This window comes from Thunnus thynnus, chromosome 20 (assembly GCF_963924715.1).
Source record: "Thunnus thynnus chromosome 20, fThuThy2.1, whole genome shotgun sequence".
Lineage (NCBI taxonomy): Eukaryota > Metazoa > Chordata > Actinopteri > Scombriformes > Scombridae > Thunnus > Thunnus thynnus.
The window spans coordinates 25607520-25633239 of NC_089536.1; the positions used below are offsets into that span (position 1 = coordinate 25607520).

The window sequence follows — 25720 nt, forward strand, 5'->3', positions numbered from 1 at the left end:
GAACTTTATTCATCTCGAAGGAAATTTTGGGGCTTAAAATGCTCAATATACATAGTGAAATAAATGACTATATTTTAAATTAATTACATGAATTAATAAATAAATAAATATACATATACATATACATATATATACATACATATATATAAACAGATACTAATAAAATATATTTTAATAAAAACAAAAATAGGAATACATTAATAAAGTAGAATAAATCGCCTTTATACTTATATATATTTTTGTTATGTTGGCGCTTTAAATGTCCGAGTGGGCGTGGTCAAGGACTTGTCATGTGATCTGACACGGAAATGGTCTCAGGCCGGAGATAGGTCAGTCCCATCGGTAGGTCTATGGGCAATTTTGTTAACAAACTTTTCTGTGACAGTAAATCCTTAAATATTAGAAACTACAGTTCCCAGCCGGCTCAGCGACCTTTGTCGTGTTGTTGTGGTCTCTCTGATACAGACATGTCCGGCGGCAGCACACAGTGAGGTGAGTCCACAAGCTAGCTGCTGCTAACTCAAAGTTAAAACGGTGTTTATCGGCGACTAAATACGCAGCACAGTATCATGTGTACGCATTTACTTGCGCCACTGTCGGTGCTTGAATTTGACATAAAGTCCAGTATAAACTATTTACATATGAAAGCAGTTATTACGCCACAGAGGCTGGTCTAAGTTATAAATACACAGTGGTGGGCTTACACAAATCAGGCTGATACTTCACAGTACCTGTTAAAATATCCGTTTTATTGTGTTTACATCTGGACTTTTGTGATATTAAATAACAGAAATATCCTTAAATGATCTGTGAAATTAATCTCTACAAAGTGATATAAATGAAAAAAGCCCACATTGTATCAGTGTGACATGGCTGAATAAGCTGAATGTTTGACTGACACATATTCAGTCCTTACGGAAAACTACATCATAAAGACAAAGACACATTTAAGACAAAATCTGTGGTAAGTTTATTAAAACGTGCCATTTAAGAGAAGGTGCTGCAGATGAACGACCATGACACTGATTGTCCCTCTGAGTGCATTAAGGAAGAACACACAGATATCCACAAAGCCACACATGTTGAATGAGTAAGTGTGCAGGTAATACCTTCTTTCAGAGAGACAAAGAAGAGCAAAGCTGTACTTTTTGACTGTCACACTGTTGTTTGTGTAACCTTAACACCACACATCCATAGACCGTTCTCCACCATCACCGTCATGAAGCCTGGTGGTAGCAGCATCATGTTTCTGTGCAGCAGGCCCTGCAAGGCTTGTGAAGGTAGCAAGCCTTGCAGGGCCTGCGGTCCATGAACATTGGAGGAAAACCTTATGTTGATGCAAGAGACTTATTTTCCTCCAAGGCTACAAAACAACAGTGTTATCATCCTGAAGTGCAGACCTCAGTCCTGCTTCACAGAGTCTGAGCAGTGTTTTTATACACACAGTATTTATAAAAATACTGAAGCTGCCAGAAGAACCTAAAGACATGAAGGTCCATTCTGTGCTGTATCTTACATGGCTATAAACAAGGCAGTCCAATATATTTGCTAACTAGCTGCAAGCTTCCGCTCTCCTAATTGACTTACAGCCTCCTTCTACAGCCTGCTACATCTGTGTGTGTGTGTGTGTGTGTGTGTGTGTGTGCGCTCTCTCAGCTCCAGTTGCACTCATCCCTCCTGGTAGATTGAACGAGTCGAAGTGTCATGCCAGTCCCAGCGATGGCAGAGCCTGCGGTTGATCACCAGAAACGGTTTCAGGCTGCCGTGGATGTCATTCATAACCTCCCCAAAAATGGTATGTAGGCTTTTACACACCACATATGTGACAGAGAGTGTGTTACTGGTTAGACTGTATAAAAACTTCATGAAACAGTGTCTTCATTATTTTAAGGTTAAACAGTGAACCTGAATGTAAGGCCTTACAAATGTATTATCTCTTGGATTATTTGCCGTCCAACATGCAGCTTTAAGTTTCCCCTGAACTTAAGACAAAAAAAGAACTCAAAATTTCCCAATTTCTAAACTTGCATATCTGGAGAACTGAGATGTGATCCTTATAGTTCCTTTTTTTTTCTGTCTGTCTTGTTTCACTCTGTCAAGGTAACCAGAGAAATGTGCAGACAGTGAAACTTGATGAATCTGTTTCATCTTGCAGGCTCCTACCAGCCGTCCTATGAGGTGATGCTGCGCTTCTACAGTCTGTATAAGCAGGCGGTGTGTGGACCCTGCACTGTGCCTCGACCCGGCTTCTGGGACCCAGTGGGTCGCTACAAATGGTCCGTGTGTGTGTGTGTGTGTGTGTAAATCAGTAGTGTTAGTTTTCAGTAGCAGACACACCAGCCATTCAGCTGCTCTCATAAGTGGTCTTTTTGTTTGTACAGACAGAACAGCATGCAGTTATTCTGTACATCATACTTCCATTCAGAAATCCTCTTTTTACTGTAAGCAGGCATTACGACACAACATTGGCAGATATTTGCATGGTGTTTGGTGCTATGCTCTCTGTATGGGTTAGTTACTTTGTGTCCATGGCAGGTGGTACAGCACCAGATAATTCAGTTCATCTGAACAGTGTGTGAACTCACCATGTCAGTCATAGAGTGTTTCTATTGACATTTGCAGCCAGAGACCTTTTTTGGTTGTTGATGAGGAAGACTAACAGGCCGGGGCACAGATACACACAGACTCACAGTGAGACTGACGTGGACAGAGATTGTGTTGTACAGTTAGTGAGTGCAGAGAGGATCAGCGTCTTGCTTAAGGAAATCTTGACAGGACAGCTGCTCTAACACTGAGGCTAATGTGGGGTTTGAACCTGTTCTGTCACTTTGGTTTTCTGTAGAGAACAGTTGTAAATGTTGAGAAGACTTCCTCACTATTGAAAATAGTACTGAAACCATGAGTTGCTGAATCAATTTTTCAAAATAGAGGAATGGCAGATACGCTCTGATCCAGCTTATCATATGTAAGGATTTGCTGCTTTTCTGTTTTATATCATTGCAAATTGCATATCTTAGTGTTTTGGACTGTTTGTCTGACAAGACCTCTGAAGATGTCTCACGTCCTCTGAGACACTGTGGTGGACATTTTCACTATTTTTTCTTTTTTAACATTTTATAGACAAATAATCAACAGACCAACTGAAAATGAAGATATTTCTTAGTTGAATCTCTATTAGAAAATGTTTTTTTTATTTGAATGAAGAAGTTATACCCTAAATACACATTTGTCAAATAAATACTGTATTTAAAAATCAACATATTTCAGTAGATATCCATCACAACATATATGATCATACAATATTGTGTTGTACTGTCAAGCTCTCTAGTCATTGTTGAATACCTGTGTAGAATAGAATATTGATAAGTGCTAATACATGAACTCCTTCAGTATTCTGTGTTCACCAAGTTTGTTTTCATCAATCTAGTGAATGTTAAAACAAAGACGTCCAGTTTTTTTGACACTACAAACACACATTGAAACACACATTCAATCAGACATGGTGTGGTGGTTGATGTTGATGTGTGTGTGTGTGTGTGTGTGTGTGTGTGTGTGTGTGTGTGTGTGTGTGTGTGTGTGTGTGTGTGTTTGTGTTTGTGTGTGTGTGTTAGGGATGCCTGGAGCCGGCTGGGAGAGATGAGCAGAGAGAGTGCCATGGCAGCATACGTGGACGAGATGAAGAAAGTAGCACAGGAGGTACATGATGACAGATTTGTTAAGTTCATATATTTTAATTCAGCGTTCATGTAATATTTCTAACATGATATCATCTGTAGACTGATTCTGACAAATTTCCCACATCAGATCAGATCAGATCAGTGTACAGAAACGAGAAGCAGCAGCAGCAGCAGCAGCAAGCTGTCTGCTCAGATAAACATGAGGTAATATGATCAGTAAAGGTTTCCAATGACGCTGCAGGTCATCAACAACACACCCATGAATGAGAAGACAGCCTCTCTCTTCCACCACTTCGAGCCTCTCTACCTGGTGATTGATGACATGCCACGACCTCCAGAGTCTCTGCTGGTGCTCAGAGAAGGTCAGTGCACCTCTGTAACCCAGCACCTGTTTAAAGAGCCAGAAAGACAGTTTTTATTCTCTGAATTTCTGTCCTTGTGTCTTCTATACATGGATATATAAATACATACTCCATATTTTCTGCTCAAATGATCTTTTCCAAAAATCAATTAATGCAGCTTTAAAAATAGTGATATGATATCAGTGTGAACGTTGGTAAGAGTCTCTGTGTGTTACTGTAGGTCTTAAAGGCAGTGAGCCAGCCGACAGACCAGCAGAGGTGAAGGTTGAGGATGAGGAGCAGGAGGAGCCTCAAGAAGATTGTTCTCTATCAGAAGGTCCAGATCCAGAGCAGGAGTTCATCCTGACTGACGTTGTAGACCTCACTGCCAACACCATCTCTAATGGTGCGTAATGATGTATCTGGCCTGTCTGGAACACACTCAGGGTTTTGTGGTGTAATTGGATTTTAAAGCTGCCCCCAACTGGACGGATCAGACACAAACGGTCCATGTCAGTAACTTTTTCCACATGATTCAGTGTGTTAGTCATGTACTTCAGATTCTTGTGGCTTGTGTCAGATGCGGTATATTTATTCTCCAGTTAGAGTTGACAATGAGGAATACAGATTGGAAACAGGAAACACAAAGCTATTTTATACAAGCTATAAAGAAAATCCCTCATTAAGCTGCCTTTGCTTTTTTCACACTGAACCAAACAAAGCCTGCATAATGCTGCCCTCGTGTGTGATTTTACACAGCGTGCCAGCATTCTGGATTCAGAGGAGTGATGTGTAACACAACAGCATCGGCTCCCTGTCCCACCATGCTGGCTGTCCCTGTTTCACAGACGTCAACCCGGCAACTCTGCCCCCCCCACTCTGTGTCCATACCTTTATACAGAACAGTGAGGGAGGTTAAAGGCGCAGCATTCCCGCCTTGAACAGGCTGTGTAAAAGGGTCTATAGTTAATGGGGAGATATGATGAGCAATGAGTCACACCAGCTCCTTGCATCTCATTTTTGGAAACTTTAAATTCCCCCTCCGCTCTTCTTGTTCCTTCAGTTGGATGTTGTTCTCTCTGTGCAGAGTTTGTTTTCACATTCATCTGCTGAAGGAGGAAAGTTTCTCTGAGCTCACTTTAAATCTGAAGTTAACCTACAAACAGGATGTGTGACATCACAACTAGTTTGGAGCCAGTCGTGGTCCAATATGTAATTTACACAAGTGTGATGTGGAAACTTGAAGCCTGCAGTGCACAAACACTTACAGTGAAGGAGGAGACATCTGGTGTCCAGCAGGAAAACTGCTGAAGTTAAATATATTTGCATATTTATAGATTCTGGGTTTTTCAATACAAGGAGCTGGTCTGACCATCAGGGGTTCATTGTTTTACTCAAGAACACTTTGACATGTGATCAAACTGCCAACCGTGTGTTTAGTGGATGACTTGTTCAACCTGCTGAGCCTCAACTAACCATATTTTTTATCCTTTTTATCATTATAAAAACAAAAATAATGGTCCCTTTTTTAAGTACAGTGGCTGTGAATGTTGTGATGGTTCTAAATTAATTTTTTTTTAAAAAGTAGTTAAAATTGTCACCAGTGTTTCCTCCTGCTGAGCAAAACTCAGGAGAGACTCAGCAGCCAGAAGTTTCTCTGTTTAGGAAAGACTGAGATCGAAACTAAAATTAGAATAACTGGTCCATTTTAAAGGTCAATCCATCTTAAAGGGATAGTTGGCATTTTTTGATGTGGGGTTGTATAAGGTACTTATCCACAGTCAGTGTAATACCTGCAGTAGATTTGGGTTGGCACCCCCCCAGTTTGAAGAAGCAGACATGAGTACTAGCTTGGAAGCTAAGTGATGTACTGATGTGGACGAGACCAGCAGCAAAATGTATTTTAGCTGCATAAAAAAAATCAGTTTAAGTGTACACTATATTTAGAATATTTTCACTGCTTCACCTTGTCGTCAGACTGCTCGTTCTGTTGACACTACATTTTCTCAGCTGTAGAATTCTGTATTCCTACACATGCTGCACACTGTATTACACTGCAGATCAGCTGTTTGGGTCAGAAAGTGCTGTTGAAGCTGCAGCATTTATTAACTGACACACTGTTGTCTGTACATCTACTGTCAGATTGACAACTTACTGTTAACCTTTCCTCCGCTCACAATCACCATCACTTTCCTGCTGCTCGCTCAACCACACGCTCGCTATGCACACACATCACACACTGCCCTATTCCTTAACGGAGCTACACTACTCTCATAACATGACCTTTCACATAGATGGCCTTTGAAGAATGAGTAGAGGGAGGATTCTGGGATTTTATGCACTAGTCGATGACTCAAAACAATCCCACAATAACGTAGAGTGTTATCGTGTTGAAAATCATCAGTAGCCCATTGATATTAATTGCTAAGTTTTAGCAGTGGTACATGAATAAAGGAGAAACACTGGTCAACATTGAGTGGAATGTGCTCCTATCAAGTTGTGTTAACTAAACGGGCCCAAAACTATTTCCATGATTAAGTATATAAAAACATTTAAGAGTAACTATCTGAACTATCTGAACTATCATTTTTGAATATATCTCCTCACATGTACAAAACGCCTGCTGTGCTCTGCAGACTCTGGTGTGTGTGAAGGTTTGGTGTTGACCAGCGACTCAGAGAGCGAGATCTTCTGTGACTCAGTGGATTCAGTGGAGCAACTCGGCAGCGTCAAGGTACGACTCACACACATCCTCTGAAAACACACTGAACACATATACATTACTGCAGAGCATCACACACAGAATAAATAACTGTTGCAGAGAGCAGGAACATTTCTATTTCAAAGAGTGATATCTGTTAACAGATTCCACTCGTCAAGTCCAATGGCTTTCAGAACGGCCACGTGTCCCTGGAGTCATCTCCGATTCAGAGCCAGCAGCTGGAAGGTCGACTAGAGGTCAGACAGGTGGGAGCGGGTCAGGGTGGAGAAGGGGCGGACGACGGGAAGGGTCAGGGTCCCAACAGGAGGAGTCGAGACACAGGACGAGAAGGTTCCAACCACAACTGGAGAGAACGTAAGCTGATATTTCACACTGTTGTCAGACTGACTGTACTGTTTGTATGATATATCAGGATCATAATATCCTGTGTTGTTGTTGTGCAGGTGGTGTTCCTCAGGGCAGTCCGAGGCGGGGGGCCCCGGGCGGTGGGGGCGGGGCCGGGCGTGGAGGAGGAGACGGTTCAGAGGGCGGGACAGAGAGGCTGCATGACGCCCAGCTCCAGCAGCAGATCATCCTGGCTCTGAGGAGGCTGCGAGAGGACATGAGGAGTGTGATGGACAGGCTGGAGGTGGTGGAGCGACTCGCAGCCACACACGTAAGAACTAACAGTGAGGGGAAAAACAAACTGATGTTTCATGTTAATGTAGATAATGTCTGTGTAAAATTTATCAGAGCAATTCTCCGTGTGTATAATCAGTAATAGAAAATTGGAAAATTGATTTTTTTTTTTGAAGCATCAAATAAGAAAACTTCAAATACCTGAAGTCACCATGCAAACTTGTCATCCTCCTGCTGCTACATTTAGTCATTTTGCTCTCAGTTAAATGATGCTGTCAGACAAAATTGAATCTTTAGCTGTTGTGTAAATGTGTTTGAATTAAAGTTGTATTAGAGAAGTGCAGAGATGGAAAAGGAGATTTGAAAATTGTCAGAAAAGCAACAAACTGAAAAGTGTTTTTTCTTGTTGCGTGAAGTGATGTCAGCTCACTGCTGTTGTATATGTGACAGGCTCAGGGTTCAGAGTGGAGACCATGTCTGCAGTGTGCAGCCACAGCGTCACAACAGCAGGTAAGACTCAACATCCCCGCTGACATCTACCAGATACGATTAGTTGAAATTACATTTTCTTTTAGTTCTGCTGTCTGGACCTGCACTCTGCTGCAGGCTTTGAACTGAAGTGTGGAAGTTCATTCTTGACCAGCTACATTCAGTAGTTTTGAGCTTTTAATGGTTTGCTGATGAAAACTGTGATGTGCAGTTGAAAGCTCCAAAAAAGCTAATAAATAGACCCTGAGTTAACATCATATTGTCACATAATGTGTCACAATTAAATATGGATTTCATGAGCAGTTTGGAGCATGTGAATGAAATGTTTTACATGTTTTTAATCTTAGAGGAAAACAAACCTCCACACTCATCTGCTGCTATATTTATAGACATTTTTGCATCTCTTATTCATTTAGTTTTAGTCACATCATCATTTTATATCTTCTAACTCTGACTGACTGACTGTCTTTAGTGAATCCAACTGTCAGTCCCAAACTCTGGATCTCTTCCAGTTCCCACACATACAGTATTTATGAGTAATCAAGTTTCTACTTGTGTAACGTATTTCTGCTAACTGCCACAGTACACATGTGTCAGTTAAAAACAGGTTCACAATTTTTCAAGTCAGGAGGCTTAATGAACAGTGAAACAGGTTTTTCTTGCTGTAAACATTCCTCCTGTTCATACTGACCTTCTGTGCTGAAATGTATTTAAAAGTTTATCTGAAGCTAATATGAAGCTCAAATCAAGTAGATATCTTTCAATGTTTCAGTCTTTTTAGTGCCAAAATTCCTCTTTTTGTTACTTTACTTCCACCACAGCTCAACACAACAATAATACAGTGGAGCTCATGTGTTTGTTGGAACAGATAAGATCAAACATGCAGTATTAGTTACAATCAGATGACAGTAAAAAGTCACATTCAGGAGCTGAGAGGGAGAGCTGAAATATTAAAAGAGGTCATAATATTATTCCGAAGGTTTTCTGCTAAACCCTTTAAGGAAGTAACTCATCTCTCTCATTAATTATGAAAGGATATGATATTTAATATTCATGTGTCAGATGTGCAAAAGCCTAAAAATAAATAAGTAAAACCCTTTATTATTATTATTATTCAAGAGGAGTTGAGATTTAAAATCAAGTGATAACCATCTATTTGGACATGAATAATAATATTCAGTCTGAATCCAACATAAAGGTCTGTTGATGGACCGGTGTGGAGCAGTAGACTGAGGTGAATTGTGGGGAACATTTGGCTCTGAAGGTGTTGGGATCTGCTACCTGGCAACCAACACCTGAACACACACTTAATGCGCTCTGGACTGCGAGTGTGTGTGTGTCAGCACTCAGTTTGAACAGAGCTGCACATTCACAGTTGTTCTTGCTCACTCGGCAGTACAGCAGCTTCCTCCTCCTCCTCAGCTGATCACTCACTCACCTGTTTGTTGAATTTGTGACACTGGTAGTAAAATCTAAAAACACTGAAGACACAACTACACACACTACAGCTGTTAAGAAGATGCAGCAGGCAGCTCTCAGACATGATTTCTATAATAAATGTCATTTTCCTCTCAGGCAGAGAAGTGGTGGCCGTTTGACGTGTCCGGTCAGACCGTCGTCCTCTTCCTGCTGTGGCCGTTCGTGGCTCAGGGTGTGGTCTACCTGCTGAGGAAAGCCCAGAAGAGAAGTCGCATATCTTCATGAAGCAAGCCGACCAGCACATTCAACCACTGCCCCCACAGGAATCCATCATGTCTACAGGAGGAAGGATTGATTCCACTGTGAATCCACATCCTCCCTCACTGTGTGTGCACTGGACAGAGGGGGTGATGTTTGTGGACTTGCTGTCTGCTTGGAGAGATGTGTGTTTGGTTGTGATGTAAAAGCTCAGGATCCAGAAATCCTCACAAATCACTCACTGCAGCAAACCAGTCATCATTTAAATTATTCAAGTTGATTCATCAGCCGGCTTATTTTGGGTAGCAGGAATTGGATACTGAACATGAAAAAAGCTGAATGTGTGCTTGTACTGATGATGGAAATACTTGGATGATATTGTTATATCATCCAAGTAAGTGAGGTTCACCTTTATTCCTTTTCTAGTGGTTTTTGCTACAATAAGCTCCATGTCTTTTGTAATATACAGAGTATTATCGGTGTGAAATATAACATAATGTATCAAAAGAAGCTTCTGTTTGTGCAGAAGTAAAACTACAGATGGTCCCATTAAAACGTTGGATGCTAATTTAATTGTAATAATGTCACCATCTCTCTGAAATGTCTATAAAATTACACTAAACTGTAAATGTCAGCGGAAGTGACTGAGTGTTGAGGAGCAGCTGTGTATCTCTGGTGCTCCATCATCTCTCCCACCGTCTGTACATCATGATATCCGTTCTGATGACAGTGGTACTAATTATTTCTCTAATGTCGTGGATCCAGTCATCAGACTGTTGCTGCTGCTGACTGTGACTCCTGGTGGAACCTGATGGTACTGAATTGATGAGTGTAACTGAAGCCATTGTCACTAAATGATGAAGAACTGTTGTGAAACTGCCCTATAATGATCAGTCATGTGTCAAACTGATGCATGAGCTCCAATTAAAAATATATATATATTGCATAGAAGGTTGTACTGGGTCATGTCTGTGTGGAGGTTATCGAAGAATTTAACAAGACTAAAATATTGCACCCGGAAAAGTCTTCCATTAGACGACCTCATCCTAATCCTCACACCAGGCTCAGATCACCTCGATGACATCGCTACGACATCATCAGGGTCATTTTCCTGCAGATTATCAGAGGACATCATGCAACTTTCTCATAGGCAGATCATTGATGACCTTTATAAGTGAAATCAGTGAGCAAAAAAAAAATCAATAAATACATACAAACCAATTTCCAAAACAAATAATTTAATATATTATGTATAATATTTATATACACAGGTTAACTTAACAAGGCTTTGTACAACTGTTACAAAATTGGTCCACGCACAGTCACCCACGTACATAAAGTACATGCACAAGGGCACAGATAGAGAGAAGGACAGACTGAGACTAGATATGATTAAGATAAACATGGAGTCTGGTTGGACGACAGTGGTTGGCAGTACGATTTGGTTCATCTCCGTTATGTATTTTTCAGACTCTGCTTTACAAACTAATGTTCCATCAGCATGAGAAGGGAGTGAAAAAATACTGAAAATGTGAAAAGGAAGAAATGCAAAAATATCACTCAGGTAAGACTCTGGTTTTGGATTTAAGGTTATTCGCTCACTTTCAATTGCCGCCATGACAACGCTCTCTGTGTAACACTGATAATGTGTGAACTGGAGCCTTGCTGTTGCACTAAGTGCTTAGTCCTTTTCCATCTCTTGGCTCACCATGTCTCCACTACTGATATTATACAATTACCTAAATAGAAAAAAAATAATTTTGGCATGACTTCACATAGCTGCCTTTAACACTTTGCTCCTCTGACGTAACAGTATCCTCCAAACTCTGGCCCTCTCCCCCAAAACACACACACACACACACACACACACACAGGGAAGTACAATAGGCTTGTGTTGAACACTTAGGGTTTGCATATTTTTATGTCACTGACCGCATGCATGCATTTTTATGCCACAGGAAGCTTTGGCATAATGCCCAAGTCACATCATCCAGAGAGAAAGTGAGTTTGTTTTGCTCCCACGGATCAGTGAAGTTCCCTGCAGATCCACAGGACGCTTTGGAAGAGCTTGTAAAGGGCTGAGAAGTAAACTGAAGTGGGTTTTCTCTGCATTAGTGTACTGTGCTGTACTCAAGCTGCATTGATATCTACCCACATGGGTATTGTCAGGGACATCATTCATGAGAACCAGTAGTGAAGGACACCAGTATGTGTACAGCACAGTGAACATTTTGCGTAAGTCTTTGCTGGTGAGGGTTAGCTGGAGCAGCGGCAGCTCTGGAGTAGAATATCACATGTCTAATATGGCTTCCTCTCTTTTTTTTACTCCTTCATTATTATCACTCATCAATTTTATTTAACAATTGAAGGGTTTCATTCCAAAGCAGTGTTTTAGAAATATGTGTTAATGACACCATGTTTAGGCTTTGAAAATGCCTTTCTTTGGCACCACTTAGTTGTAGTATTGAGAATGACAATGTAACGCAGCTGCAACTGTTTTTAGTGGGATTGTTTCAATTTTTCCAAAACAACAACTTTATCAGAATAATTTGCTGATAATAAGATGCTATAATCACATGGAGGTTTTAACAGATGGTAATTAGGGTTGAAGATTTTCCTGCCATTTTAAATGGTTACTTCATGGGAAAATGTTACCCTTTTCTCAGGATTTCTTGCCATAAATTATATATAATAATTCCAGCAGCTGCTCCATTAATTCAGTTGTTAGGTCACTTTCCTCTTCATTCTTCTTTCTGTTTAACTCAACTCTAATGTGGTTTGTCCAAGTGGTGTTGCCATACATAAGCTGTCCAAGACGGCGGACCCGATCGCATATGTCACTGCCAGATGCAGATCGGGCAGCGACGCAAATCGGGCAGTGACAGAGCTATTGTGACTGATTAGTGCTATTGTGACTGATTAGTGCTAGCATGTTCCTGGCTTGTTAGTGTGTTAGCAGTTAGCTTTCCAGCTACAGTAGTTCACCAACTAGCCCTGGCAAGTACACACTATGTAACCAAACTTCTAACACCACCCTTTTCACAAGGACTTGCAAACAAAATGCCAGTTTCTAATGTTGCCACGCCTTAATAGCTGAAATTCAAGGTGAGACTATATCTACGACAGCTGTGTGGAAGCTCTGATCAGGTCCTGAAAGGTTTCTTGTTTCAGTATGGGAATTCATGGAAAATATGAGCTCAGTTCCTGATATTCAACCCTAATGTTCATTGCACAATATATAAGAACATGTATAATTACATCTACAGTTATTTTGTAAGTAAAAGAGTCTAAGTTGAATAGTTTCAATAGTAGGTGAATAGCAACAGGCAGTGTGTTCTTTGCGGAGTGAGTTTCACATTTTTCAAATGGTAGTTATCTAATTTGGGAATGAAACTCTACAACCGCAGTCTCCAATTCCAGTGCCAATAAAAAGCCGAGGGGAAAGAGTCTTGAGACAACTGAGATCCCCTGGTCACGTGATAGACACTTGGCTTTAGAAGCAGTGACGCAGGTGGTCCAGTGTTTGTGAGTAAAGGGCAAGAAGTGCTTTGTACTGCATTAGTAGATGAAACAGTTAAACCACCACTGTGTGACGACGCCAGGCTCTTGTCTTGTCCCGCGGGTCCAGGCCAGATCTCCTCAGAACAACAGTTGAAGATCCCGGGGAGCTTTGATCTATCCATCCAGAGGAAGAGGAGGAGAGAGGGGGGGCCTCCTGGGAGAGATGAGGGAGTGGATCAATTTGTCGAACTGAACCAGGACCTATAACTGATCCTTGAGGAACCCCAACACTTCCATGCTGACCTGGTGCTCCCTCAATGACTCTGATTACCTCAACCCTCTCCGATCTCCAGCCTCTCACTTTGTCCTCACTCCTGCCCAGCTCAAGGTCCAGATTCATGGACATAGCCCTCGTCCTCCCACCTCTGGTCTTCCTGTAGCGGACTGGCGCTGGTTGGTTCCAATCCGGCTGCTGGCCCCCATGAAGCCTGGAGGCCTGGTAGAGGTTGGGAAGCCTGGTAGGGGAGATCCAGAAAGGGGCTGTTGGGCGTCCTCTAGCCAGATTGTGAGGCCTTGGGTGTGGAGGAGGGCTGGTCACGGGTTGGGGTCGTGGGCATGTGGTGTGGGTCTGATGGTGTGAATAGAGGAAGCTGTTTGGACGAAGTTGTGGTGCAGCTCTTGACTTGCTCTCCCTTTGAGGATTCTTGGCATCATTGCCTGGTCCGTTACTCACATCCTTTTCAGCTTCCTCTCCCCCATCTTCCTTTCCCTCTGTAGTCTCTTGAACTTTTACCCCATTTCCCTTTTCATCCATTTTTTCTTTCTTAGGAATGGTATATTCCTCCTTGACTGCCTCTTCCTCTCCTCTGTCCTCTTCCTCTCCTCCCCCTTCTCCTCCCCCGTAGTTGCTGGCTTTGACTGGTTCATGCTCGGAGTCCTCGTCAGCACTGCTGCCTGGCTGGTGGGTACTGGGGCATTTTTTACGTTTGCGGGTCACAGCAGAGATGATGGACTTGGACAGGAAGTCCCTGGCATTCAGGTCTTTCTTGGAGGCTGAAGAAAGCTGAAACATTAAGGTTCACATCCCAGTCAAAAGATGGTCACTTTGTCTTTGTCTATTTCTGACATTTATGAAGAACAAGTAAGAGATTTTTTTCTTGCTTACCTTTGACTTAAGTGAATCGCTGGTGGTGGAATCTGTTTGAAAGGAATAAAATGTGGATTAGAATCATGTTATCTCTGGACAAGTGGTGGTAGTAGTGTTAGGAGTGGTACATAGGTGCGAATTCTTGCTAATCACAGCACACACTACTGGTACTGCAACCTTTCAGGAGAACTCTAGCCATTATCAGAGAATTTGCTTAAAAAGTCAGGGAAACAAATACACTTGATGTTGTAAAAATGCCTAGAGTTCACCTTTGAGATCAGCAACAAAGAGGAGTGATGATACATTGGTGGAAAACCAAGACTGACAGAAAGAAAATGAATGAGAAAATAACACAAAGTGCAACAGAAACACCAAACACAAACACACAAGGAGAGAGACCTGGTCCTACCGAAGAGGCTGATCCACTGTCTCAGCTACAGAAAAGTAGTGCAGAAAGGTCCAGAAAAGAGAAATTGAGACAAAAGTTGTAAAATATCATGAGTATCCACTCGGAGAAACATATCAGCTGGAGAAAAAGTACAGACGGAGATCTACTGGAGGGTTCAGAGAAAAGAACAAAGACAAAAGCTAACTCATCACTGCACTTCCTCTCAGCTCTTTAGGGGCTTTTTAGCATCTTTCAGATCATTATTTTGGTTTCACAGCCCTCAAACTCCACTCTCATCAGCATCATTTCCGGCAGAAGCTGGCAGCTGTTTTCGGCTAAAAATCTCTGATAAACCCACTGTATTATACCTGCACAGCACCAAACAGGTGTTGGGAGAATAGCTAACTAGAGTTAGAGACTAGCTGATGAACAAAGTGGAACATTTAGCTTAGGAGTCAGATATTTTTCTCAGGAGTTGGTGGAAACCAAAACAGAGCTAAAAGGTCTGCTGTTCTGCTGCCCCCAAGTGGCAAAAAATCAATAAATGCAGTCTTAAAAAGTGTGTTCAGACATCTGTGCAAATTTTAATGTTTATTTGCCACCAACTATACAAACATTGGCAGTTGGCTAGCTAGCAATGGACTCACCAACCATGTTGATTCTATGGGAGTGTGTGTGTTTGTGTTCAGCTCAGTCTATGTTTATGAAGCAGATTCATAAAGCCTGGGATACATGCATGATTTTGCTAAAATTAAAACATTTTCAACTCATGCAGTTGCATCTATTGCATTTTTCCAATGACTTTGTATGTAATTACAACGCCTCTTAAATGGTCTGAACAGTTACAGAGCATTAGAATTTCAATTAGCATTATATTCTTCTATTGTTATTATTACTCATAACTACAATGTCACCTGCTCATTTCTGCTAGCTGAGCATAAATACTATGATTTAGCATGGTAACGCTTCTAGCCAGGTCTGATACTGCACTACATGACCTACACAAGCAGTTCACACAGTTATTAAAAAGTGATTATTGGTACATAGTTATCACTGCCTATGTTAACTATGTTAACCAGCAGAAAACCTTAAGCATAAAATATATCACTTTCTGGGTCGGGCCCTGGGAACCCAGACCCTCAGGGGGCCCCAATGCTCCAGATTCACTGTTTTTTTGGAATTGAATCATTTACACATTTGTTTGTTGATACTGTATTCTTCAAGTTTTCTTTATCTTTAAAAGCACAGCAAATCTTTTGGTTAAAAACAGAGAATATCTGAAAAAGTTTTTCTCTGAATTGCCTATACATTGATTACATAGATAAGTTGATCCTCTCATAACTGATATGTATTTCTGAGAGAATGTCACAGAGATTATAACTAAAGCCAGCGCTGCTTCAGTTCCCTCCTCACCTGATGCCTCTCCTGGCATACCCGGCCTGCCGATGTTGGACAGTAGATGGTCAATATTGGGCACAGGCTGCATGTCCCGCTTATCATCTGGGGTCTACACACACACACACACACACACACACACACGCACGCACACATAAGCATACCGAAAAAAAAGTACAAATGATGGCATGTGACTGCAAACAGTTCGTATATTCGCGTTCTCAGCTCTTTGCACTGATAGAGCCGCAGCTGTTGTCATACATACCTTCTCTTCCTTGTCAAGCTCTCCTTCACTGAAGAACCAGTCATACTGTTGAAGTAAATAGACACAGCATCACTGCATGGTGTTTAGACAGAATACAAGACTGGCTTGTTACGAATGGTGCATTATTTCTTGCATTGGAGGAGGCAGCTGTTGGTTCTTACGTGCAGGATAAGTGTCTCTACTATCTTGTAGCGGTCAGGCATGTGGGTGACCATGTCGGTCATATTGTCCTCTGACGTCCTCACCAGAGTGGGACCAAACACCAGAGCCAGGTTTCTTGGCTCCATCTGGAAATAACATGAAAGTTAGATCCATGTTTCAGATGGTACAAATGTTAAATTTCTCAAATTAAAATTAAATCTAGTGAAGAGTCACCTTATTCTTTTCAGAGTGATCTGCCACCTTCCTCAGGTGGCCCACCAAGAACTTAAGAGTGTGGTAATAATAGTCTGGGAGGTCATGAATCTGTAAGGAAGCAAGACACGTGTGTGAGAAAAAGAGAGCTTGCTGTAAAAAAGTGGATTTGATTTTGTAAAGAAATGAATCTCTGACAAACACATTTCAATAAACTGTAATTTATATTCACTCCTCTGCATTCTGCCAACTTTTCAACACATACCAGTTTCTTCATGGTCTTTAGTCGGTCCTCTGCGTCTTCTATCCGGTTGGCATCAATGAAATCATTGTATTTGTCTGACAGAGAAGGTGTATGAAAAATGAAAAACCAGGAATATTACAAAAGTCTGAAAATTAAAAATATAATGGTCATTTCCACATGCAGATGACATCTTTAGCTAACAAGCAGATTTTTGAAGTAAAAGAAAAATTTTCTACAAACTTTCTACAAACTAAGAAAACAATCAATTAGCAATCTAATTTTACTTATACATTGTACATGTTCATTATGATTCATGATACACAAATAACTGGACGCACCATCAGTAAACAGTGGTTCAGGCAGTTTTCGGAAGAACGATTTGAGCAGGCTGCTGATTACGTTCAGGTCCTGCCATCTCTGTGGAGACAGGAGGGGGAAAGATTTAGTGTTTCTGGTGTAGAATTATAAAAGCAACACCCCTAATATTACAAAACAATTCCTGGTAAAAGTAAAGTAAAACTACAGTTTAACAGACATGCCCTCCACACCTCCTCAGCAGTGTTGATGTCCATGCCCTTGTTGAGATGCTCCTGCAGGTTGGACACCATAGCGTTGTTCCCTGGCACCCGGTAGATGCCGGTGTACTCCAGACCCGTGTCTTCCACCACACCGCAGCACATCTCCACGATCAGAGGGACAAACTGCGGAGGGGATAAGAGGAGGCGAGAAGTGTGATGGAAAAGAAGGAGGAAGAGAAGTAGATGGATGCAGAAAACATGATGGAGGGAATAAAGAGGAATAAGAAACAAAAGCAGGAGGGTGTGATTGAATGTTAGGGTGGAAGTAAGAAGATCCATATTTAACAAAATAATCCTAATAATGAATTAATAGTCATATTAATAGTCATATAATGATATAATAATAAAAGATTCAAGGTCAAGTAACTGACTATTTTGTTACTCTAAGTAAGTAAGTACAGAGCTGGAGCCAGGATATGCATTTCTTCATTAGGCTATTAGGCTATTGCAGTCTATCCACTGGATTTGCCAAAAACAGAAACATATGTGTTGTTACTGCTCCTTAACTGAATTTGAGTTTCTTTATCACTTGCATAATAATTGCTATGACAAGTAGGAAGAACTATAAATAGCCCAGTTTACTCAGAAGTCTGTATATTACTCGATAAAAACGAAAAAGGAACCAAAGCAAGCGCATGATTTCTCTGTACACGATACAGTGTAAATGGAAAAAAATGCGTATGAAAATGAAGAGCAGATGTTGAACCCTATGACTAAAAGGATGAATCAACTCTGTCGTTTTCTTTTTTTGATGCTATGAATCACGTTGCTGGTGTCGATGTTCATTTTAAATTTCATCATAGAACACAGCGGCTTACTTTATGGTTGACAGCAGGCTGACAGTCCTCTAGTCGCACACCAAAAGCCTTGGGACTGCCTGTCTTCTTGGTCTTCTTCATGATATTGATGCCCCACAGCGCCTTGTTGTCATCTGAGTGCACACACACACACACACACACAAATATAGACTCACATTTAAATTGGTTATTTAAATCCACATGAAAAATATAACTTAGTATGGACACAGAAAATTGACATCAATAACTATCCCATACCAGATTTTAATGAAATGCTAATTGACACTCTGTATACCAATACTTCGCTTTTTTAAACCAACAGCACTTTGTACTTTGGTGGACACAGAGCAGAGCAGAACCATGTTTGTACCCACCAGTTCTAGATGATCGGTTCACTGAGGTGTTGTCAGTCTTAGCCAAGAGGAAGGGAGGCATCATGCGGTGAGCTCTGGGAGAAGAATCCGGCTTATTAGCTGTCAGACTGCACAGAGTGAGACAAACGACAGTCAGATATCAAAAACATGTGATTAAAGGTTATTTTTTTGACAAAGTGTATACAAAGAATTTCAGTAAAGAGGAGGGCAGAGGCACTCTGTATTCTTCCTCAGGTCTTGATCTTATGATGACCTCAGTTTTATGTAAAAATGTCAACTGCCTTCTTATTGTAGCTTTTTGGAAACTGCAGTTCAAATTATTGTTTGTGACAAGCATACAGCCCAGAGCTACAGTGACTCCTAATTACACAGAAAGTAAGGGACACTTGTGATCAAGCAAAGACTAAATATAATTCACCATACTGACCTGTGTTTTCTGTAGTCATTCAGCTTCTTGTTGATGAGAGCTTGTCTTGAGAAACCAATCTCCTGAAATAAATGGAAAGTGGTGAAATGAGTTCCGTATGTGTGTGTTTCTGTAAATTGTATAAGATGAACTAGGTCTGGTCTAACCTCATTGTCAGTCTTGCTGTTCTCCCTGATGACCCTGATCCAGGCCAGCATGTCGTCCCTGTCCTCAGCCTGCAGCAGGTACTCGCAGAAGTCCTGTGTGGTCAGCCTCAAGGTATGCTTGCGCTTAGTTTCGCTGTAGGCAATGTCAATCAGGCAGCCGCGGATGCTGACTGGGGGATGCTCGTCCTGGCTGGACCCCGCCCCCGCCCCGTGAAGGACGGCCTCTCGCTTGTCCTTGTAGAGGAAGAGCGAATGGGAACGGAGCACGGAGAAGACACGTTTCCACGGCCGCATGCCACCACCGACTTTCTACAATGAGCAGAGGCACATTGAGCCTTTAATAAAAAGCTTCAAAATAACATAAAATAACTCTCACCCATACAGCTATTATCCAATCACAGCTTAGCAATTGTAACTAGGCACAGCAGGCCTGTCAATCTTTATATTTCTCCAAATGTTGAAGTGGTGTACATGGTGCTGTAGTAAGAGAGATACCGTATCCAATGTATGATGTCCACTCCAAAAACCAAAAGAGCAGAGCACAGCTATAATCAAGAGTGTATTAGATATACTGTATGTTGCAGCTAGAAGAGTACGCCATGTGAGTGCAGAGGTGGACTCGAGTTGACTGTCTGGTTTAGCAGGTTCCACTTCATATATGTAGCCATGAAATGCATATTTAACACCCTTTTGCATGGTTCTGATATTCATATGAGTTAGCTGAATACATTAAAAAATCAGCCAGAGATCAAGTTTTCAACTAACTCATGAAGTTAATGTTAATTAGCTAACATTAGGTAGCTACACCTGATAAAATCTGCTAGCCACAGTGGACATTTTAGCCAGCAAAACTGACATTTGCTGGATAAAAATGAGAGGCTGCTTTTGACTACTTCTATCTGCAGTCAAAAACCCACTGTTTCTTTTTTTGGGCATTTTTGCCTTTGTAAGACAGTCACAGTGAAGTTGCAGATAGGAAACAAGGGAAGAGAGATGGGTATGACATGCAACAAAGGTCCCTGGCTTGAATCGAACCGAGGATGTTGCAGTTTAGAGGCATGTATAGAAACCATTTGGCTACCAGGGTGCTTCCAAGAACCCACTGTTTCATTAAAAAAACCCACAAATTTCAAGAGGTTAATCTGCTGTTATCACTGTAAACTGCAAACGTGCAGTGTCAGATTGGAAAGTTTTACAGACATTTGGGAGCAGTCCATGTATAAGCAGTGTGTGTTGTACCTTTCCCTTCTCTGTGAGGATCTGTTTGTAGTGCAGCCAGCCCTCCTTGCGAACATCACTGAAGGTGATGGTTCCCAGTTCAGAGGTGGAGTGGCGCTTGGAACGGGCGTCCTCCTGGGCTCGCAAGCTCTCCAGAGACTAAAACACAATGTAGGGATATTAAAGGATGCACACTGGACGGTGTTTACTGGGTCCCTGGAAAATGAAGACAATAGAGAGGTACGTGTAATATACTCACCCCATCAATGAAAAAGCTCTTGACTCTTTTTGGTAGTTTGCTGTGGAACAGAAAGCACACAAGTGTAAAACATATGTTCAGTTTAGACAGTGTGTATAACAACCAACGTGAAAAAGAAGAAAAGAGACTTTACTGTGATAACTTAGTGTTAAATCACCTTAAAGCTACAATATACAGCTTTATATACATGACCCTGTCTCTCCTAAATCACTGTCTAAACAGTGTTTGCCAATGAAGTTTTAAAGTGTCTCCAGAGGTCCAGACTTACGAGAAAACACGGCCTTCTTCCCTGAAGGTGTTGAGACCCTCATCACATGACTTGGATCTCTCGGTGGTGATGGCCAGCAGGTAAGAGGAGCGACGACCTTTGATACTGCCTGAAAATACACAAGACGAGTCAAAAAGGAAATCAGAGGGGGAGGAAAGACATACAGTAAAGAGTAAAAAAAAATATGTGATGTATGATAGTGAAATGTGAACTGACAACATGGTGAGTGAACATGAATAAGTTATTTGTCAAATTGAGTTATTAATATGAAATTAGCCAGGTGGATGAATTACAGGGTTTAACATACATATATTTAAGGAATACTCTGACCTTTAGTTCATGTTAGGCTAATAAGATTATTGACGAATAAGTATTATTCAGTGTTAACAAATGCAACGACAGAGATTTCTGAATGTGCGCCTTCTTTTCCATGGCAATGGTGGCTGAGGCTCATGGGTATTGTAGTATTTAGAGCTGTTGTACCAAACCAAAATACCAAAAATACCAAAACATAATTTCTCAGAAACTAAGAAGAAAGTAATTAAAACTGATGACCACAACATAACCCTATGGTTGTTAAACTATACATGAGACTCTTTTGTTTCTGTGTTGTGAAACAGGGAGGGTATCATTAAAAGAAACCTTTAAAGTAGGAGTTTACAGTGGTAAACTTTTGCAACCAGCAGCTCCTCCCACTTCTTAACTGTGCCATAGCATCTTTTTTGATACCACCATGAGTGAGCCACCAAAGTCGGAAATATTCAAACTCTACACATAGCGGCTTTAAGTTATAAGTTTAAGTCCTTATCATCAAATGATGAACTCTTGGCAAACATTTTTTTCAAAAAATGCTGAGAATTCTTTGACTGTAAATGTCACTGTACTCCTTTAAGATGAGTCTGAGTCTAAGGCTAGACAAATATATCAGTGTGCTGATTTTATTAAGCATTACATAACCACTTGTCATTTTGACACAAAACACTGGCAATGGCCTCTGGGAACTTTAATCCCAGCATACTGGAGAACACACGGTATATTGGTCTAGCCCTTTCAGTATTTAGAGTGGGTGAGTGAGACTCACTGCAGTCCTGAGAACGAAGTCGGACAAAGGGGGAGATGGAGGACAGGGTGGGGGAGACAGAGGTGGAAGTGAGAGTGGCCATAGTGGAGGCCTGGGAACTGGACACCACAGAGCAGGCTGGTACATAGCAGGCCTGTTGGTCAGTACTAGGACTGGTGGGTTCATCTGCAAGGTCATCATCAGAGCAACCAAGGGTGAGATATGAGGGATTAAACACTGACAAGACAAAATAAGCCAGGTGGCGTTTTAGTTGTTGAAACATTTCTCTGAGGCGGAGCTAGTCCAGAGGCAGAAATGTTCTCTTACAGAGAGGAATCACAGAGGGAGTTAAATACATCATTATTAGGGGACCTGACCAAGTTAAATATGACCACAAGCACAACAACAATAACCAAGTCTCTGCTGAGGCATCGTACTTTTGTGACCTGTGTTGTGCTAAAATATAGTGTACTGCCATATTCACATCATGTTGTATAGATCGCAATTCCAAGCGGCCTAGTGGGAAAAACACTTATGCAAGTCTCATACTATCCCACTTGGTAAAAAGAAGCACAGAAGCATCCTCAAATGGGTGGAAAAATGGCTGAAAACTAACAGATACCCCTAATAACATCGAATATTAACATTAATATAGTCAATTCAGTTAATCAAAAATTAGTTAACTATAGTGTTACATTGTTTCACTGATACATGATTTTTTAAAACAGCTAATTTAGGTGTAAACTCCATTTGTTTGGTGTAAGTACAAGGCTAGCAGTGAGGGTAACCATCTTTGAAAAATGCTCCCAAATCTGAATAACAGGTGTTTTTTTCCAGTCTTCCCACTCTACAGACCTGGTGTGAATGCTGCATAACAGTACCACAAGTAGAGAAGAGTCATGAAGTCAGTGAACTGACAAAGTAAAATCAGTTACCCAGCAAAGTTTACTGACATTAGCTAACATTAGTCATAAACTATTGGGCATACCAGTAACATAGTCTTAAATATCTTAACATATGAAATAAATAGACTTATTTTTGAGTGTGGCATTCATATTCACAATTATGGGCTAGTAGCATTGATAGCAATTTGAGTTAGATTGCATGTTTTCTTGTAGTGATAAAGGTAGGCCCCACCCGTTTTTCACTGGGCTTCAGTCTGCAGTTAAGTTAGCCAGCAAAACTGACATTATTTGACTCAGTGACTGAACCTATGAGATTATTTCTGCCTCCATAGCAGCTCTGTTTCTGAAAAATGTTTCTAGAAATAAAACTCCATCTAATGTTGCTTATTTACAGTGTTAACCACTGTAAATATAGAGGTTCAAAAACATACTAACACATTTAACATCAACACAATATTAAACATGTACTGACGAACTAAATGCACAGACAGTACAGGCATTATGCTGACATGTATATGACATACACAAACAGGTATAGACACACGAAAACATTGAAGAGGATGGAAACACAGAAAGAGGGTAGAAACTTTCTTGGTGCACTACTAAAGGCTCATAAATTAAGTCTATGACTGGAAAGCTCTGTAGCAACCAACATCAAAATAAATACACATATCTGTGTCTCTCAATGCTTGACACATACTGTACTCATGTTACATTTTCAAACTTTAAAAGTAGTTGTAACAAAACACCAATTAGAAGTAAAATACAGTATATTCCACTGTATTATCAGGACATTTTTGATAAATTTTCATTTTTGTTAGTGTTGACAAGATCTGACATCTGGAAGCTGTATTAAGTCAGTTGCTACAAGCTCTAAAGCGAAGGTCACTAACCTATGAAGGGAATAGAGGACAGGGAGTCGTATGCATGCTGTGCCAGGCTACCATTGACCCTGCGGTTGGGGCCTGGCCCCCCAGAGACAGGAGAGGGAGTCCCAGGTGAAGATGTCAAACCAGGGGGCTCAGGTGACTCCACAGGTGTTGTGTAGTTGGGATGTCGAAGGGTCTGAACAGGGGTCCAGCGGCCCGAAGGTGGTTTCTGCCTCAGGACCACCTCTTGATTCAGGGAGATAGGGGAGATGACCTCCCTGTCCTCCCCGAGCCGAACTCTCTCCTCCTCTGATGCAGACAGGGCTGGGGTGGACTGGGGCCGGGGCACCATCCCTCCATCACTGTCGGCAGGGCTGCTTCTGCTGCCGGGGCTCCAGTTGAGGTGAGGGACGGTGTAGCCGGGCTCTCTGAAGGACTGCGCCTGCTGGAGGAGGTGGCCAGCTTTGCGGGAGAAAGAAGGACTGTAGCTTTTGTAGCCCACCAACTCTTCCTCTTTTACTCGCCTTGTTTGGGGTTCAGCTACCTGCTGACCTGACTGCCTGCCACTTGGAGGCACTGTGGAAGAGGTTGCGATAGGGGCCGTGACTGTGGTTTGCTGCTGATGTCCTCCTGAGGCTTTCTGCTCTTTCTGCTCGCTGAATTTTGTCATCTGGGAGCCTTGTGAAGACTGTTCGGAGCGTGGTGGGACCAGTGCAGAGGCTTGTGCCAGTGTTTCTACAGAACGCCCATAGTTGTGCTCGTACTCTGCATAGGCTGCCAGCAGGCTCTCTGAGCACGACCTGCTTCCTGGTCCTGATATACCACCCCAGCCCCCCAGCCAATAGGAATCATGGGAAGCAGCTGCCGCCTGGTGGTGGTACAGGAGGGTCTCTCTTCTACGTTGCTCTGCAGAGGTTGTGGAGGCGGGCACTGGTCCAGGGCCAAGTGCCAACCCCAGCCCCAGCTCCGCTAAACGGTCCTGAGATATGCTGCGGTGGCGGGGAGACATGTGCTCAGCTGCCTCAGCCTGGCTGTAGTACCAGTCCGACAAAGCCTGGTGGCAGAGGGCATCGGTGTGAGCGCGGGCAGAAGCCGGCAGGCTGTTCTTCCGTGGTGGAGGCAGAGTTGCAGAGGCGATGGCAGCATTGTGGTTAGCAAAGTGAAAGTCCAGCGCACTGATGGCCGACGAGGAGCGGCCACGGTGCCGCCCTGGTGGGGCAAAATGACCACTGGTCTCCTCAGGACCCCCGGACCAGCCGGAGGTGGGGGTAGAAGCAGCAGGGGGGCGGTTGTCCAGTGGCGAGGTGGTGTGGCCAGATCGGCATTGCCAGTTGTCCAGGGGACTCTGGAGGTTGTGGCTGGGCTGTGGGGCAGTGGAGCTGGGCTTGGTGGAAGGGTAACAGAGAGGCGGCGGCTCAGGGAGGTTCTGGGCCTCACCTGAATATGGCTCATTGCCTTTCAGGTAGGCATCCTGGGAGTACGCCTGAGAACAGGAAGGGTGAAGGCAATGTTAAACATGACAGAGAGGAAGAAAGAGCAAAGATGGAAGGAGCAGCTAGAGGGAAGATTGAGGCAGATGCAGCGTGCACCATGCAGTAATCTTTCTTTCTTTTTTCATATATAAGTAAAATCCTCAATGTACAATCAACACCGGAACTGTAGTTCCCTTACTAAATTTGGGGCAATTTATCACTGCTCTGTAACTGCACAGAATCTGTTTTTTGTCTGCTTTAATGTTATTGTATTTTCTTCATTGTGCTTTTAATGTTATTTGAATGCATTTTTCTTTATTAAAAGTACTACGAATTGCTGTATCTAAAAAAATCCAAACGTGTTCCAGTGTAAATTTGACTTTAATAAACCCTTAAAGGTTAAGGCTGGTATCATCCTGTACTTTTCTTATTAATAATAAATTCCATATAAAGACCTAAACCAACAATGTCTCTCAATACTTTCTGACTTTTCTATCCTGTCTGTGAAAAAATGTCTACTGACATTTGC

General features: G+C 42.0%; 2 protein-coding genes across 11 annotated transcripts in view; one reads left to right on the top strand and one right to left on the bottom strand.

The window, feature by feature from the left end:
- The first annotated feature begins 291 nt into the window (after nucleotides 1–291).
- Nucleotides 292–10065, top strand: acbd4 (acyl-CoA binding domain containing 4). Its single transcript, XM_067575839.1, has 11 exons — nucleotides 292–492; nucleotides 1657–1795; nucleotides 2156–2276; nucleotides 3612–3696; nucleotides 3919–4039; nucleotides 4260–4424; nucleotides 6655–6752; nucleotides 6884–7094; nucleotides 7184–7395; nucleotides 7809–7868; nucleotides 9423–10065. The coding sequence occupies exons 2-11, from the start codon at nucleotides 1705–1707 to the stop codon at nucleotides 9549–9551; spliced, it is 1293 nt and encodes a 430-aa protein (XP_067431940.1). The 5' UTR covers nucleotides 292–492; nucleotides 1657–1704; the 3' UTR covers nucleotides 9552–10065.
- Nucleotides 10066–10735: 670 nt separating this feature from the next.
- Nucleotides 10736–25720, bottom strand: part of LOC137171738 (rho GTPase-activating protein 23-like) — a 70639-nt gene continuing 55654 nt past the window's right edge. For 4 of the 10 annotated variants that reach the window (XM_067575824.1, XM_067575822.1, XM_067575825.1 and 1 more), the window contains exons 7-24: nucleotides 23744–25202; nucleotides 21967–22131; nucleotides 20886–20994; nucleotides 20618–20657; nucleotides 20380–20517; nucleotides 19141–19449; nucleotides 18995–19056; nucleotides 18568–18674; nucleotides 18215–18327; nucleotides 17367–17519; nucleotides 17157–17235; nucleotides 16840–16913; nucleotides 16596–16685; nucleotides 16382–16507; nucleotides 16221–16265; nucleotides 15974–16067; nucleotides 14191–14222; nucleotides 10736–14088 (exon numbers count right to left, since the gene is read on the bottom strand). In XM_067575824.1, coding sequence (XP_067431925.1) covers nucleotides 13099–14088; nucleotides 14191–14222; nucleotides 15974–16067; nucleotides 16221–16265; nucleotides 16382–16507; nucleotides 16596–16685; nucleotides 16840–16913; nucleotides 17157–17235; nucleotides 17367–17519; nucleotides 18215–18327; nucleotides 18568–18674; nucleotides 18995–19056; nucleotides 19141–19449; nucleotides 20380–20517; nucleotides 20618–20657; nucleotides 20886–20994; nucleotides 21967–22131; nucleotides 23744–25202 — 4185 coding nt within the window. In that variant the 3' untranslated portion in view covers nucleotides 10736–13098. Of the gene's footprint in view, nucleotides 14089–14190; nucleotides 14223–14581; nucleotides 14607–15973; nucleotides 16068–16220; nucleotides 16266–16381; nucleotides 16508–16595; nucleotides 16686–16839; nucleotides 16914–17156; nucleotides 17236–17366; nucleotides 17520–18214; nucleotides 18328–18567; nucleotides 18675–18994; nucleotides 19057–19140; nucleotides 19450–20379; nucleotides 20518–20617; nucleotides 20658–20885; nucleotides 20995–21966; nucleotides 22132–23743; nucleotides 25203–25720 lie in introns of all 10 variants that reach the window. The other 6 variants (XM_067575830.1, XM_067575826.1, XM_067575829.1 and 3 more) reach the window with 3 other exon arrangements.